The sequence below is a fragment of the Neoarius graeffei genome, chromosome 12, assembly GCF_027579695.1.
Source record: "Neoarius graeffei isolate fNeoGra1 chromosome 12, fNeoGra1.pri, whole genome shotgun sequence".
In the NCBI taxonomy this organism is placed as follows: Eukaryota; Metazoa; Chordata; class Actinopteri; order Siluriformes; family Ariidae; genus Neoarius; species Neoarius graeffei.
The window spans coordinates 66,400,013-66,416,750 of NC_083580.1; the positions used below are offsets into that span (position 1 = coordinate 66,400,013).

A 16,738-nucleotide genomic window follows, 5' to 3' on the forward strand; every position below is an offset into this window, starting at 1 on the left:
ATGATTCTACGCGGAAGGCGGCGTCTTTAATGGTCCGGAATAAATTGAATGCTACATGTTGATGGATTAATTTGCTCTTCTACGCCCTTTTTGAGGAATGTATTGTATAGGACTTAAACCAACATCTGAAGAGCTGAGATCGCTCCTTTTTTTCCCTATTTTTGCTGGCGGGATTGACTCTGCCCTAAGGGCAGAGTCTCTCTCTCTCTCTCTCACTTTGCACCATTACACAATAAATATTCACAGTGAAAATATTTTGTAAGCGCGTTTCATGAACCAAGTTATAGGATTTGTTGACAACTCGCATCGAGTTCGTTACACTTCTACCCGGCGTGAAGCACTCACAGTCATGTGGTTGTGACATCATCGTAAACAAATCCGTTCTACTCATCCAGACGACTTCACAACGGCAACATTGCCAGATCTTTCCACTCTGGAACCCGTTCTCAAAAAGATTGCGTTTTGGGCACCCAAAACGCCGGTGCCGTGTGGACGCCAGGCCTAAACGATAAGCAATTGTATCGGAGTCACCTGAATCCGTTGCCGTGTGGACAGGGCCAAATGAGAATGAACAACACATTGGAACCTTGAGCCGGATGTGCTACAAGACCAAAAGACCATTTCAGGATCCACTTCTGTCAACCAAGAAAGCTGAGGCTGCAGAATCTCAAAGGAATATCTCGAACATCTTGTGGAATCCATGCCATGAAGAACTGAGGCTGTTTTCAGAGCAAAAAGAGACCCTACACAGTATTAATACAGTATAGTGTTCCTAATAAAGTGTTAGTGTGTATTAGTAAGTCAGCGATATTCTATGTACTGAAACACAACAGACTCCCACAGAAGCTGCTCATAAATTTCTACCGTTGCACCATTGAGAGCATTTTAACTTATGGCTGCACAGTCTGGTACTCCAGCTGCACTGCAGTAGAGAAGAACGACTTACAGCGGGTGGTAAAAATGGCTCAGTGGATTGTTGGCTCTCCACTCCCACACCTGAGTGGCATCCATTCGAGCCGCGTCTTCAAGCGGGCCTCCAACATTTTTAAAGGGATCCTCCAGTGGATCTATTCTCAAACTTATTTCCAGTAAAAGTAGTCACAGATTTCAAAAATCAAGCTTTCATTTTCGGAGATCAAATAGTGTTCGAGAAAAATGAATTTTCTTTAAAATGCCAGATGGGCTTGACGTATGCGATGACATCATGTAGTGGTCACTTGGAGCAACTCAGCTGTTTATATTCTCTGTTTACATCATAGTTTTGCTAGTTTTACAAGTATTTTTACCAAATTTATCAGTTTTTAAATAAGTATGCCTCATTGTGTAGCATATAAATGCCACAGTGATGCTAAAAAGAAAGCACAAGCTGGAACTAAGACTACGTTCAGACTGCACCCTGAAACGACCCATATCCGATTTTTTTGCCCATATGCGACCTGTATCCGATTTGTTATTGACAATCTGAACGACACAGATCCGATTTTTTCACATGCGACCCAGGCCGCTTGGATATGTGGTCCTAATTCCGATGCATATCCGTTATTTTCACATGCGACTGCAGTCTGACCGGACAGGTCGCATTCATGCGACCTACACGTCATCAACAAGAGACAAACATCACTATTCTGCATTGGCTAATCCCGCCTCTTTGGTGGAAAACAACAACATTTGTACAGTTTTCAGAATTTAAATAGACTTTTATAGAATTGATCAAGCTAATGGTGGATTTGGTAGGGACCTGGATGTTTATCTGTTAGCCTGGTTAAATAAAACAGTTTCTATAACTGATTTATAACTTAAACCATCCTGTATTACAAGATTATAAGATTGTTCTGGAAATTTCCAGTAATTTGACACCTTCGGTCTCATTAGTCTGCTGCCCACATTAATCAGATTATTGTGTGAGTTCCGCCGCCGCCACAAAAACCACATCGCCAGGTCTCGCCTCATCTCCATGCTTTACTTGCAAACTTGAAGAGTGCGCTTTTTTTTGTTTACGTATTACGTTGATGTGCTTATTACGTGTCAATTTGCGCATGCGGGACACTTTTGGGTCGTTTTCCGTTCATATTGGAGATCGCATACAAGTCTCATATAATTGGTAATGTGAACGGCCTAACAAAAAAATCGGATTTCACAACAAATCGGATATGGGTCGTTTCAGGTTGCAGTCTGAACGTAGTGAAAGACTGCATTTCCACAGAGAAAATGCAAAGTGTGCTTACTCAGCTGGAACAGAGCATCACCAACAGAAACTGGATCAGATGCTACACGATGAGGCATACTTGTTTAAAATCTGATAAATTCGGTAAAGTACTTGCAAAACTATGATGTAAACAGAGAATATAAACAGCTGAGTTGCTCCAAGCGACCACTACATGATGTCATCGCATACATCAAGCCCATCTAGCATTTTAAAGAAAATTCATTTTTCTCGATCACTATTTGGTCTCCGAAAATGAAAGTTTGATTTTTGAAAACTGCAACTCATCTCATTATCTCTAGCCGCTTTATCCTGTTCTACAGGGTCGCAGGCAAGCCGGAGCCTATCCCAGCTGACTACGGGTGAAAGGCGGGGTACACCCTGGACAAGTCGCCAGGTCATCACAGGGCTGACACATAGACACAGACAACCATTCACACTCACATTCACACCTACGGTCAATTTAGAGTCACCAGTTAACCTAACCTGCATGTCTTTGGACTGTGGGGGAAACCGGAGCACCCGGAGGAAACCCACGCGGACCTGGGGAGAACATGCAAACTCCGCACAGAAAGGCCCTCGCCGGCCACGGGGCTCGAACCCGGACCTTCTTGCTGTGAGGCGACAGCGCTAACCACTACACCACCGTGCCGCCAAAACTGCAACTATTTTTACTTAAAATAAGTTTGACAATAAATCAATTGGAGGATCCCTTTAAAGACTCCTCACAGCTTGGACACTCCCCGTTCACTACCCTCCCATCAGAACCATCCGAACCAGAACCACCAGACTGAAAAAGAGCTTCTTCCCAAGAGTTGCGGACTCACTTCTGAAATCATAAACACACACATACACACACCTGATGGACAAGTGCAATACACAATCATGCTGCTCGAGTTTTAATACAGTGATTTTATATATTGTTTTTATTTGACTGTTCTTTTGATTGACTGACTTTTATGTCTATTTATTTATTCAGTTATTTCCTATTATGCACCAATCACAAAATGCTGCTATTTGGAGAGTTACTGCAAACAAAGTGTCATTGTATTTTATATGCAATGTCAATAAAAACCATCTAATCTAATCATACAGTATTTTGCAGTATATTACTATATAGTATTTCCTTTGTAAAATGGTATAATCACTTAAACTACAACTGAAGGAAATTTATATGTCTGTATCGTAGCAATAAAAAAAAAAAAAAGAATGAAATAATTCATCCAGATCTCTAGTCACTATTTAATTCAGGTGAGCAACCTCTCGGTTAAAATCGTAATGACTTGTCATTTTGCCATCATCCAGTGGTACAGGTTTATGGCTTAATTATTACAGTACTGTGCTCATGTCATAAAGTTGTAGAGCCAGCAGGAAGAGGTGGGTATTTAAGCAGAAGAAATTTATCCACGAGTACTTTCCTCTAAAATCAGCCTTCCATTCACTCGTCATTGACATCATCTCTATCCAGCCATGGCTTACTCTGGCAAGTGGGAGACTGAAAGTCAGCAGGGATATGATGACTTCTGCAAACTTGTTGGTGAGTAAGTTGGTGCCTGGAACTACTCATCTCATCTCATTATCTCTAGCCGCTTTATCCTTCTACAGGGTCGCAGGCAAGCTGGAGCCTATCCCAGCTGACTACGGGCGAAAGGCGGGGTACACCCTGGACAAGTCGCCAGGTCATCACAGGGCTGACACATAGACACAGACAACCATTCACACTCACATTCACACCTACGGTCAATTTAGAGTCACCAGTTAACCTAACCTGCATGTCTTTGGACTGTGGGGGAAACCGGAGCACCCGGAGGAAACCCACGCGGACACGGGGAGAACATGCAAACTCCGCACAGAAAGGCCCTCGCCGGCCCCGGGGCTCGAACCCAGGACCTTCTTACTGTGAGGCGACAGCGCTAACCACTACACCACCGTGCCGCCTTGCCTGGAACTAGAGGTGTGAATTAGTGCTATGTTTTTTCGTGAACGAGTCAGCTTTTTGAGCTCTTTTAGGTGAATTTTTGAGAGTTGGCTTGCAGATATGAGCAGATATTGGCAGGTTTTTTTTATTTTTTCTTTGCAGTGATAGGCAATGTCATTACACATGCAATTCTTTTCAACATCTAATCTGTTAGATGTGGTAAATATGTACAGGATTTAATTGAGTGCACTACAGGAGGTGACCAGTTGTCAAGATAAATGAAGCTTCTTAATGAAGCACAGACACAGCAAGCAAAGGGATGCGACAATGCAGGGATTTGACAATGCATGTCAATACATTTACATTTGGCAGATTCCCTTATCTAGAGTGACTGACAGAAGTGCTATCAATAAATACACCTTCATACTGGTTCACTAGATCAGGGACTAGGAGCACTATCAGTCTAAAAACCCTGTTGGGAAGGTTAATATGGTATTTAAAAAAAAACAAGACTTTTTTAGTACACTCTCAGAAAACAAAGTATGTCATTATACCTTTAGGGGTACAATGGCTTGTCACCGGAGTAGTACTCTCTAAGGTGTACCTTTTTGGCCCTAAAAAGGTACCTATAGTTGCCTTGGAGACCAATAATGAGCCCTAGGGGGTACATCAGTGTAGATTGTACCTTGGGGGACAGAAATGGACTCCTACTGTGCCCCTATGACAGTGTACTTCATGAAGAGGTAGGTCTTTAGTTTTAGTTTGAAGGCAACCAGTAACTCATCTTAAACCTCGGCTCTGTTACTACCAGCCATTCTAGCTCAGAGGTGTAACAACACAGACCCTCGTTCCACATTCGGAAGGAATGTAGTGCAGTGCAGGGTGTCATGAGTGCTTTAAGGTAGATGGGCGTTGGTCCTTTTTGGCTTTGTAAGCATGCATCAGTGTATTAAATCTGATGCAGGCAGCTACAGGAAGTCAGTGGAGGGAGTGTAGCAATGAGAACTTTGGGAGAACTTGGGAAAGTTGGAAACAAGTTATGCAGCTGCATTCTGGATCAGTTGCAGAAGTCCAATGGTATGCAGAGGCAGGCTTGCCTTGCCAGGAGTGAGATACAGTAGTCCAGTCTCATAATAACAAGGGCCTGAACAAGCACCTGAGTGGCCTATGTGGATAGAAATGGACGAATCCTCTTAGGTGGGGTTTACATTAGACCGTATCAGCAGATCATCAGATTAACGTTTTTAAAACGATTAGCGTGCACACAGCAACGCCAATACACGATTCCCGTGCACACAGCAACGCTAATACACGGGTACGCTCAGCTCCGCAGGCATCCTGCGCTCCAAATCACTCCGCCCTGAACAGCGAGTGCCCTCTGGAGGGTGCGCACTCCGGCCCTGCGCAGCTCACAGAGCGCGCGAGTGAAGCGCACGAGCAGTGATTCGGGACTGAGCCGCTGTGTGTGTGCCCTCAGTGCATATCGGGTATGCGCGTCACTTACCACTTGCAAGTGGAAGGATGGCAAGCCTAAAGACAATCATAACTACACAATGGGCAGTATTTGCATCAGTATTTGCAGTATTTTCATACTTTTATACTCTTTAATGAAAGGTGATACAAGGCGGAAGTCCGCGCCGTTTTTCAGCAGTCGCGTCACATGACCAATGCCAGCGAATCAGGAAGGTGGATGTCACAGTGACGTTGTCCAATGAGACCCCAGCTAGAGCTCAGCACAGCGTATCCGCGTATTCTCAATGTTTACACAGCACCGGACCAGACACGATCTGGATTGAATACGTGGACCCTGGCGGATTCCCATTTCCCGGTGTTTTAATGTAAACGGACAGTGCATCCGCGAAGAAAACGAGACAGATACGGTCTAATGTAAACTTGGCCTTAATGCTGTAAAGGAGAAACTGGCATGAGCATGTCAGTATAGCAATGTGAGATGGGATGGGATGGACAATTTAAGGTTGCATGCAGTGACAAAAGGCGAGATCTCAGAGTTGTCCAGGAAGACCACAAGATCGTTATGTAGTGATGCATCTCCAGGGATGTTTTGCTCAATTTGCCTAGGATTAGGTTTCAGCTGATGAGCTTCCATCCTTAATGAGACGTCTGCCAGACATCCTGAGGTCCATGCAGAAATAGGAGTGTCTGAGCAAGAAAAGAATCAGGATAAGTTGAGTATCATTAGTGTAGGAGTGGTATGAAACCCAGCATGTGAGGATATTTGTAATGCCTATTAAATATAGGGTATTCTATAAAATGCAGTGAAAAGTAATATTTTAATTACAGTAAGAATACAAATAATTATTTCTGAAGAAATTTGAGGAAGGAGACAAGATGTTCTCAAGACAAGGTTCTTTTAAAATTGGTGCTCTTATGTTTTGGATCAGGCGGCACGGTGGTGTAGTGGTTAGCGCTGTCGCCTCACAGCAAGAAGGTCCTGGGTTCGAGCCCCGGGGCCGGCGAGGGCCTTTCTGTGCGGAGTTTGCATGTTCTCCCCGTGTCCGCGTGGGTTTCCTCCGGGTGCTCCGGTTTCCCCCACAGTCCAAAGACACGCAGGTTAGGTTAACTGGTGACTCTAAATTGACCGTAGGTGTGAATGTGAGTGTGAATGGTTGTCTGTGTCTATGTGTCAGCCCTGTGATGACCTGGCGACTTGTCCAGGGTGTACCCCGCCTTTCGCCCGTAGTCAGCTGGGATAGGCTCCAGCTTGCCTGTGACCCTGTAGAAGGATAAAGCGGCTAGAGATAATGAGATGAGATGAGATGTTTTGGATCGTAATTGAATTTTTGCAAGATTACATCCTTATTAGTTCATCCGGGCAACAGGTGATGAACTTATGCCACCATGTGTTGTCGGCCGTCCGTCCAGCGTCATCCGCATTTCACGAAAATCGCTTCTTCTCTCTCAATTCTTCACCGATTTTTATTCTTTTTGGCAGGAAGGTAGGTCTGTCTGTTGTGCATATAGCTTCTACCCAAATTTGCATAATTGCAATTAATAATCAAAATATGGAGTAATTAAGCCCTAACGAGCAGTTTCCACACAAATCGCTTCTTCTCTCTCAATTCTTCACCGATTTTGATTCTTTCTGGCATGAAGGTAGGGGGACCTAGGATGCATATAACTTCTACCCAGATTTGCTTAATTACAATTATTAATGAAGTTATGGACTAATTAAGCCTTAATGAGCAGTTCAACAAAAATTGCTTCTTCTCAGTCAATTCCTCACTGTTTTGGATTCTTTCTGGCAAATAGGTCGGTATTCCTAGGGTGTATATAGTTTGCACCATTTATTGCGCAAAGTGGCCTACTTTAGATCGTTCCTTCTGGACTAGACAGGGCCGGAGTGAGCTATGCCGTCACTGACGGTCTCATTTTTTGACGTTTAATCTCATGAAAATTTATTCTAATGTTTGGTTTTTTCCTTAATTTTTTTTGAAAGTGTAAATCTGTGTCTGTGGGCTAATAATATTTTGAGAATTTCACAAACACGTTGTTTTTCAGCTTCGGTGTAAGTATAGTCTTTACTGCAAGGACAAGGACATATATCTCAAAGGTTACAGAGACAGTGTTTTAACACAGGCAGGATAATAATAATGAGTCTGTGCCTTTGCATTTCAGGTATCCCTGATGATGTGATTGAGAGGGGTCGTGATTACAAGCTTGTGACAGAGGTGGTTCAGAACGGTACTGAGTTCTCCTGGACTCAGCATTACCCAGCCAACCACAGCCTCATCAATAAGTTTGTTATTGGCAAGGAGTGCGACATGGAGACCATCGGGGGAAAGAAGTTTAAGGTAAGACTGAGGCTGTCCCTCATGAAACAATAACACAGAAAACTACTGGCATTGCTATAACTCGCCATCAGAAAATGAACAAGATCTAAAGATCTACTATGTACTTCTACCAGGAAATTACAGCTCAGCAAGACGTCAAGTACAGATCTCATTAATTAAGATTATTTTTTAAAGAGAGACAATCTATTATAAGATCTGTGAATAGGATTTATTCTTCACGTCACCAGGCAACCGTCACCATGGAAGGAGACAAGCTCAGGACACAATTTCCCAACTACGACCATAAAGTCGAGATCAGCGGCGGGAAGCTCATTGAGGTACATCACTGAATAAAAGCTGAGCAGATTGTAGAACTGAAATTTTTGAGGTGGTAACTCATAACCATACCTAGGTATTATAAGTATCATATAATAGTATATTTAGATTATTAAAGTATATTAAAAATGAATACTTGTAACAAAAACACACTTTTTACTCCTTACAATTTAATTCAGGCCTTTTAAATGATCTCAAAGACCATTAGACAAATATTTTTGTCCTGTTGATGTTAAAAAATCTATTTAAATCCTTACCTTTGGATAACTATTTCTTACTTAATATTTCTTCATATATTAAATTTACTTGAATGAAAAAAAAACATACAAAGTTAAACAAACAAGGCAGATATGGTTGCATTTCATACATTTTCCTTCATAGCTTTTCATATATAATAAGTCATGTGAATATTTACAAATTTGATTGTATGAGACCATATTACACAGTCACACAAAGATATGAAGTTTATGTTTGAGTGGTGAACGTATATTTCACAAGTGAGTGTAACGAATATTATATAGCTACATCCATAAAAAAATATGCAAGTTAATCAAAAGGATTCTAATTTTGAACCAGTTTGCCATTTTGGCAATGCGCGTCCAGTCAGTGGGAAAACACTGGGAGTGACATCATCGGCGTGAAATATCAGGAATTATTATACATACAGGACACTTTTTCCATGGAATAAAAACGTGTTCTATTCCCTTCTAGCTGGTTTCATTCATTCGGTTTGATAGCATGCAATATTGTTAGCATATTGCTTATTCTACATATACAACGTCACTCTATCCGATGGAGAATGAGCATTCAATATGGTTTACGATATTGCATGGTTGTCAAGACAACATGCCATCACACATCGGAGCTGATGTGAATATCCAATGAGAAAGTTTTCTGCTGTCCATGCGCAGAAGCATTTCTTTGTTCACCAGGAAAGAGAAAGACGCATTGAATATCCGAAAGGCTACCAAAACTTCATTAGATATTCTTCACGCATATTTACAAGAGAAAAACATACCAACGGACATTGAAAAACTGGAAAAGAGACACATTGGAGATGTAAAACTTCTGCACTAGCAAGCGACTGTGACAGTTTGTAAGCAAACATGGTCACCAAGTTTGCTTCGTTAAAGACAGAAGATTTTGAGAGAATTTTGAAAAAGAAAGATGTGTTAAACACCCAAAAGGAATGTGTATATATAATAATATTGGCTGGCTTTTTTTTTGTGGTATATCAAATATATTCCATTCAGCTACTCGTCTTCGACTTGTTCAATATCATGCTAGCTGAATGGAATATATCTGATATACCATGAAAAAAAGCCAGCCAATATTATTTAAATACGTCACTCAAATCCACAATATGAAAAATGCAAGTTTTTCAACATGAGAAGATAAACTTCATATCTTCAAGCCAACCTGTGATTTTCTTTGTATTATATAGACACATTCACAAACAAAAAGTCTCCAAATTTATCAAAACAATTCATCGATTTCCTCATGAGTGACAAATAGAGATTTATGTCACGGTTTTGGTTCTCCATGTCTCGGATGTAGCTCGTACGAAAAACGCGTACGAGTCCACTTTTACATGATTTTGACACACTACCCATGTTTTCACTTTATTTTCACATTTCACAGTATGTAGAAAATGCCTAATGTGAATAATATTCTTTGCTACACAGACTTCCACGGCCACCACAGCTAAAGGTCCAGTTGTCTATATCCGAATCAGCAAGAAAATCTAAATGCATCACGTTGCTTGTGTATGACTACAAATGTATTCAATAAACTGTAAAAAAAAAAAAATTCTCCTTGTGTGCATCTTAATGTTTCTTTAAGCATATACACTACCTTTCAAAAGTTTGGGGTCACGCAGACAATTTTGTGTTTTCCATGAAAAGTCACACTTTTATTTACCACCATACTGTAAGTTGTAAAATGAATCGAAAATATAGTCGAGACATTTTTCTGGCCATTTTGAGCATTTAATCGACCCCACAAATGTGATGCTCCAGAAACTCAATCTGCTCAAAGGAAGGTCAGTTTTATAGCTTCTCTAAAGAGCTCAACTGTTTTCAGCTGTGCTAACATGATTGTACAAGGGTTTTCTAATCATCCATTAGCCTTCTGAGGCAATGAGCAAACACATTGTACCATTAGAACACTGGAGTGAGAGTTGCTGGAAATGGGCCTCTATACACCTATGGAGATATTGCACCAAAAACCAGACATTTGCAGCTAGAATAGTCATTTAGCACATTAGCAATGTATAGAGTGGATTTCTGATTAGTTTAAAGTGATCTTCATTGAAAAGAACAGTGCTTTTCTTTCAAAAATAAGGACATTTCAAAGTGACCCCAAACTTTTGAACGGTAGTGTAAATCCTCAAAATCTGAAATCTTTTTAAAAAACATTTTTTGGTGACCACATGGCTGCCACTGGGGGGCAGTCAGCTTTCAAAATGTGTTCCTGCCCTGAGGGTATGATGTACCCCTGCTAAAATCCTTGGCAGTTCTCTTTGTTCCAGAACATTGTGAGAACATTGTTTAAACATTACTAGGAAAGGTTTGCTGTGTCCGACGTTTTATAATTGAACCTGAAACTATGATGTGAAAAGTAAAACAACACATAAAATAGATTAATACATGCACTCAAACTAGTCTCCTTTTATTTTAGCACATTTAAACTCATTTCCACTTCCAACCCTCTTGACTTTATATTATTTCTTATGAAACGCTTTTAAGCTGTAAAACAACATCAAAAAGTGAATAGATGTTGCAGGTTGGGTTTGGAAGTAAACCTTTGTAATAATTAAAAGTGTGCCAGCACCTCTCCCCCCCTCCACCGTCCAAACAAAGGTTGTGAAAATGATCCATTACCCAACTGCCCCCTCCCTCCCTCCAGTCCTTTCTTCACACCGGCTCAGACATGTGGTGTACCTCCCTGGGCCTGCACATGTACCCCCAACAGAGCGCTCGCACAAAGGAGGCTCCCTCCTCTCCTCCACTCCTCCCAGGCTTCCTCTCTGTCGTCTTCCAGCCAATATCTTTAATTACTCAGATAAGACGGCTCTCTCAACAGACCCACTAATCTAGCACGACATCCCATTCTGCAGGTTTACACCTTATCAGACTCCCATCAGTCCACAATGAGAGTGTCTGGAAAAATAATCAGGCCTTTAAACAGGACAGATGGTTGGAAGAGCAAACAGGACATAGGCCACTTCAAAATATAAATGATGACATAAGTACAGCATTATGTCTTTATTATTACTGTCGTCCAGGATTTTTAATACATTTTATCTTTCTACTATCTTTTTAGGAGCTGTTCTTTAATCGAGATAATCTCGTTTCCCCTCCCCGTCCCAAATGTCCTACACAAGCTTTTAAATGAAACTATAGGCCAATGAATGAACTCGGTCATTACTTCCTGGTATACTAAATGTCTAGATTTAGAAGACATCGGCTGCGACGTACGTCGTTTTCCGAGTGGAGATTAAAAATCAAGACTTGAATGATAAAATTATGAATTGGATACAGTAGCACAGATATTTGAATTTCTGAGTGTTTCCTTTGACAACACTGATGTCTGCAGTGTTCTGCTTTTTGGACTGCTCTTTGATCTGGATAATCTTTAGCCCTTGCTCTTGCTCTTTATTTGCCGTTTAGTGACAGGAAAGAGTGTCATGCAGAGCAGGAATCTCCTCCATTGTCTTGTATGTAGCACATGAAGGGAGAGAGAGAGACAGAGAGAGAGAGAGAGAGAGAGGGGAGGGGGGCACTGCTTTTTGGGGTGGGGCTAAAAGGAAAACATGTCCACACTCCCTTCCGACCTTTTCATGTGCAACGACTCGACATTCATATTAAAACACGTGACCTATGCAAATAACCTGCTTTTACTACTTTGTACAGTATGCAACGAAGAAGAAGGAAAAAAAAAAAAAAAAGACATCTCTTCTGTTTGTTTTTCTTTTGTTTTATTTTTCAGGATTTTATATCCAAATGGCATGTTTTCCCTCCCGTCCCCACTGGCCTTAATCTCCTACACAAATACAGGCTTTTAAATAAAACCATAGACCACTGAATGAACTCTATCAGTACTCACTGATCTACTAAACTTCTGGATTTAGCAGACATCGGTTGCAATGTGCAACATTTTCTTGGTGGACGATTAAAAAAAAAAAAAAACCTTCAATCACTGCCTTCTAGCAGTAATATCCTGTTATAAAACACACTAAGGCTAAAATAATAAAAATAATGTAGTGGTAAAGTTAAAAAAAACAACAACAACAACAACGTGACAGATCTGCAGTAACATGAAATTAATGGTTACGTATTGCACACACAGAGGCTTCACTGAAATACAAGGAACTGAAATACAAATCCGTGCCTATATCCATCCGTTACAGTGAACACAATTCATCTACCTACATAATGAGACTTCAACATAAAGGAATTCAATGTTCTGTGGATTAAAACTAATCCTGAAGCTCATGACCAGTCAGAAAGAAGATAATCTAATCAAAACAAATCAAATCAAATCGAAGTCCTGCAAAATCAGCGTCAAAACAATAGCATACGTTGAGGTAGTTCAAGATTCAGGACTATCAGAGGACGATTTGGATCCAAAGTCCAGTAAAGTGGTTAAAAAGCTTAGAATTTAAGCAGGACATAAAGCAGACACTTTGGTCTTGCTGCCGGTTGACTTTACTGTGCAGTCGACATCCCTGTAAAACCCAACAAAACCTGAGAGAAATGGACTCGGAGTTGATGCTCGTCTAATCTTTAGTGTTCTAGGAAAACGTGTCTGACTTTCACAACAAAGTAAAAACAGTATGGAATGACAAAAAAAAATAATCATGGAATTCAGAACAACACATCATCTCTGATGTCTTTACTCATAACACCATCGTCAAGCTCGCTATGCACGTGCGCACGTGTGTGATTAGATCTCCTATAAGCGCCAGATCAGTAGTATAGCTGATTATGCAACTGTATAATATTCTCTAATCTACCAAATGTGTCCGGTTTCCTCGCGTGTGATCGCAGAACGACTGAGCGTCATTCGGCACAGCAGTAGCGTGAGGTAATCTGCATGCACCGCGGCGACTAAAAGAATGAGGTAAAAGACAATGAAGTCATCTTTCTATGGTAGTGAGCTTAACGTGGATGAATCAAGGAGGAGTCTCCCCCCCGCTGCCCCCGCCTGGGTAAGCAGCTTGTAAAGCTCAGCTTCCTCCAGCGCGAGTTACAGAGGCGACAGGACAGATGCCTTGCTCCCCTGGGGCTTCCCTTCCATCTGCCTGTAGGAAGACCGGAGGGATGGGGATCTAAGCCCAAAGCTGCAAGTAACCTTCCTTCCCAGACATGATCACCTTTAAAGCAGATCACATACAAAACACATTTACAGATTCACCACTTCATACAAACAAACATCGGCTGGTATTTTTTCAATGGCATTTTTTTTTCTTTCAAGTAATCTGCACATCCCTGATATGTGTGTTATTTAGTCACTGTAAACGATACTGAAAAGGGAGACAGGTTTCTTGGTCATAAAGCCAGCATCTGACTTTTAAGGCAGCAGCATCAAGGACGACACAATAATTCCAGTGTGAAATTTCTAGGACGCCTTATTTTAAAAATGATAAAAATAAAAAAAACAAGAAAACAGAAAGAAAAGGGGAAAAACAGCAGTTTGGGAAACTGATCTCCACAGTTTCTCTTCTTAAGGCTTTGTATGGAACTAAAATGCTCCTGTGGGACATTTCTAAGTGTCTGATAATATCATATCATATATATATCTTGCAGCGCTGGCGTTCTGTTTTCCTCCCATCACGTTTTCAGAACGTGATACATACATGGGCATGCTGTAGTCTTTGAGATATCTTTTCTCAACAGGCACCTAGGTGTTTAAAAGGAAGGGGGAAAAAAAAAAAGGGCAGAAGGTCCACACTTGAGCTTGTTTCAACTTAACACTATGACCTTTGATGGATCTGTTCGGCTGTGGGCCTTCTGTTTAGAAAGTCTGTGCCTCTGGCTGAGAGTGGATGGCACCGGGGAGGTGGAGAGGAGGGCGGAGGACAGCGGGCGCGCCGAGTTCAGTCTGCCCTCCCTCTCCTGGCGTCACCTGTCGAAACATCCGGCTGTGAAGCTGTGGTGTGAGCCCAGGTAGCTGTTGGTGTAAGCCAGGCCCACGCAGGGTCGTGGTTCCGCCGCCATGCCTACTTGCATGGAGAGGGGTCCTTGCAAGGGCAAGCCGCACAGCCCTGATGCCAGACTGGGGAAAGATGGGAATGACGCAGTGGGCATAGAGGAAGAGAGCAGGCTAGCCTGGTGCGGCTGGAGGTATTCCCGCGTGCTCACTGCGCCCATGGCCTGGCACTCGGCCAGCATGTGCAGCTGTGCCAGAGCAGGGGAGTGCTGAGAGAGCGGCGGGTAACTGCCAGTCTGGAGCAGTAGCTGCTGTGAGGTGGACGCAGGGTGTCTCTGTAGGGCTGAGGGAGCAGGGCTGGGCGAGACGTGAGCCTGAGGCTGTGCACTCTGACTGGATGAAGGTGACGACTTGGATTTGTTGGCTTCTTTCACATCATTATCGTGCGCACTGTAAAAAAGGCACCAACAATTAGATAACAAGTAAACTGTTCTTACTAAGAAATGAGACAAGATGTCACATGGATCAATCTCACTTTTCTCTCTTTTTTTTTTTTTTAAACTTCTCTCTTACTGGTTTGTTCTGCTAAAGCCCTTCGAGGGGAAAAAAGAAGTGAGCTGATTTTATGCTTTTTAAAAATTCTCTATAAAATGAACCTTATGACAAGCATTTCTGTAAGATGGTGTGTCTGAACTGGCAGTGTTTGTTTATTCAGAGTATTCCTGATGAAGCTTCGCAGGCTTTAAGCATCCTCTCCTCTCAGCTAGCTTCATGAGGAGGAGAAGGCAGCTTCACCCAGGAGGTTTTCTTAAAGGTTCCAAATAGGCCGAGCTCCTAATTACTTCTCATACTGTACATTCAGTTAAATTTTAAGTAAAAAAATGTTAATAGTAAAACGTTTTGAAGAAGTAAGAAATACATGATATATCATCATATTATTCTACACACATTCACTGGATATGAGCAATCGCGCGCTCTGATTGGCTACTCTACTACTAGGCTATCAGCTCATATACCGTGAGTAGAGAAAAACAAAACGGCGGAGTGTGTTACTGAACCAACCGAGGATGAAATAAACTCTACTCGAAAACAAAACTCCAAAAATAAAAAAGCAACAAAATATGGAATGAAAGTATTTGATAGTAAGAACGTCTTTTTTTTCAAGAATTAATAATAATAATTATTATAATTATTACTACTACTACATTTTTCACAAATTGCTACCATCATTTAGCTGGCTGGTTTACATTCTAAGCAGAAGTTAGACTACGTTCAGACTGCACCCTGAAACGACCCGTATCCGATTTTTTTGCCCATATGTGACCTGTATCCGATTTGTTATTGACAATCTGAACGACACAGATCCGATTTTTTCACATGCGACCCAGGCCGCTTGGATATGTGGTCCTAATTCCGATGCATATCCGATATTTTCACATGCGACTGCAGTCTGACCGGACAGGTCGCATTCATGCGACCTACACGTCATCAACAAGAGACAAACGTCACTATTCTGCATTGGCTAATCCCGCCTCTTTGGTGGAAAACAACAACATTTATACAGTTTTCAGAATTTAAATAGACTTTTATAGAATTGATCAAGCTAATGGTGGATTTGGTAGGGACCTGGATGTTGATCTGTTAGCCTGGTTAAATAAAACAGTTTCTATAACTGATTTATAACTTAAACCATCCTGTATTACAAGATTATAAGATTGTTCTGGAAATTTCCAGTTATTTGACACCTTCGGTCTCATTAGCCACCGCCACAAAAACCACATCGCCAGGTCTCGCCTCATCTCCATCGCAAACTGCACTGGTGTTTCTGCACCTTGAGCCAGCGCTGAGAGAAGTTGCAGAATTCAGCTGGCTATAAACAATCTAAATAAATATTTATAAAAATGTAGAAAAAGTTTATTAATATGACGAAATAAATATGTGCAAATTATTAAGCCTGAATTAAGAGTTTGGTAATACAGCGGCCGTATCCCAAATGACTGCCTACTGAAGCTCGAGTGCACTATATAGAGTTTAAAAATCCATTACTTCCTAGTAACATGTAGTGCACTTATAGAAATTAGAGAGACATTTAGGAGTCAACCCTCGTTACCAGGCTACACGTTTTCATTTCAGTTCAGAAACAAAAACACACACGAGACCTCACACTTTAACACTAACCAGATAATTAAACAAACAAACAAAAAAATCATTAAACTTGAAGAGTGCGCTTTTTTTTTGTTTACGTATTACGTAGATGTGCTTATTACGTGTCAATTTGCGCATGCGGGACACTTTTGGGTCATTTTCCGTTCATATTGGAGATCGCATACAAGTCTC

General features: G+C 41.4%; 2 protein-coding genes across 3 annotated transcripts in view; one reads left to right on the forward strand and one right to left on the reverse strand.

The window, feature by feature from the left end:
- The first annotated feature begins 3,673 nt into the window (after window positions 1-3,673).
- On the forward strand, window positions 3,674-10,003 carry fabp6 (fatty acid binding protein 6, ileal (gastrotropin)). The gene is made up of 4 exons (XM_060935182.1): window positions 3,674-3,740; window positions 7,758-7,933; window positions 8,161-8,250; window positions 9,934-10,003. The coding sequence occupies exons 1-4, from the start codon at window positions 3,674-3,676 to the stop codon at window positions 9,994-9,996; spliced, it is 396 nt and encodes a 131-aa protein (XP_060791165.1). The 3' UTR covers window positions 9,997-10,003.
- Window positions 10,004-12,247: 2,244 nt separating this feature from the next.
- ccnjl (cyclin J-like) overlaps window positions 12,248-16,738 on the reverse strand; it is a 41,837-nt gene continuing 37,346 nt past the window's right edge. For both annotated transcript variants that reach the window (XM_060936267.1, XM_060936266.1), the window contains exon 6: window positions 12,248-14,851. In XM_060936267.1, the coding sequence (XP_060792250.1) occupies window positions 14,374-14,851 (478 nt within the window). In that variant the 3' untranslated portion in view covers window positions 12,248-14,373. The remainder of the gene's footprint in view (window positions 14,852-16,738) is intronic.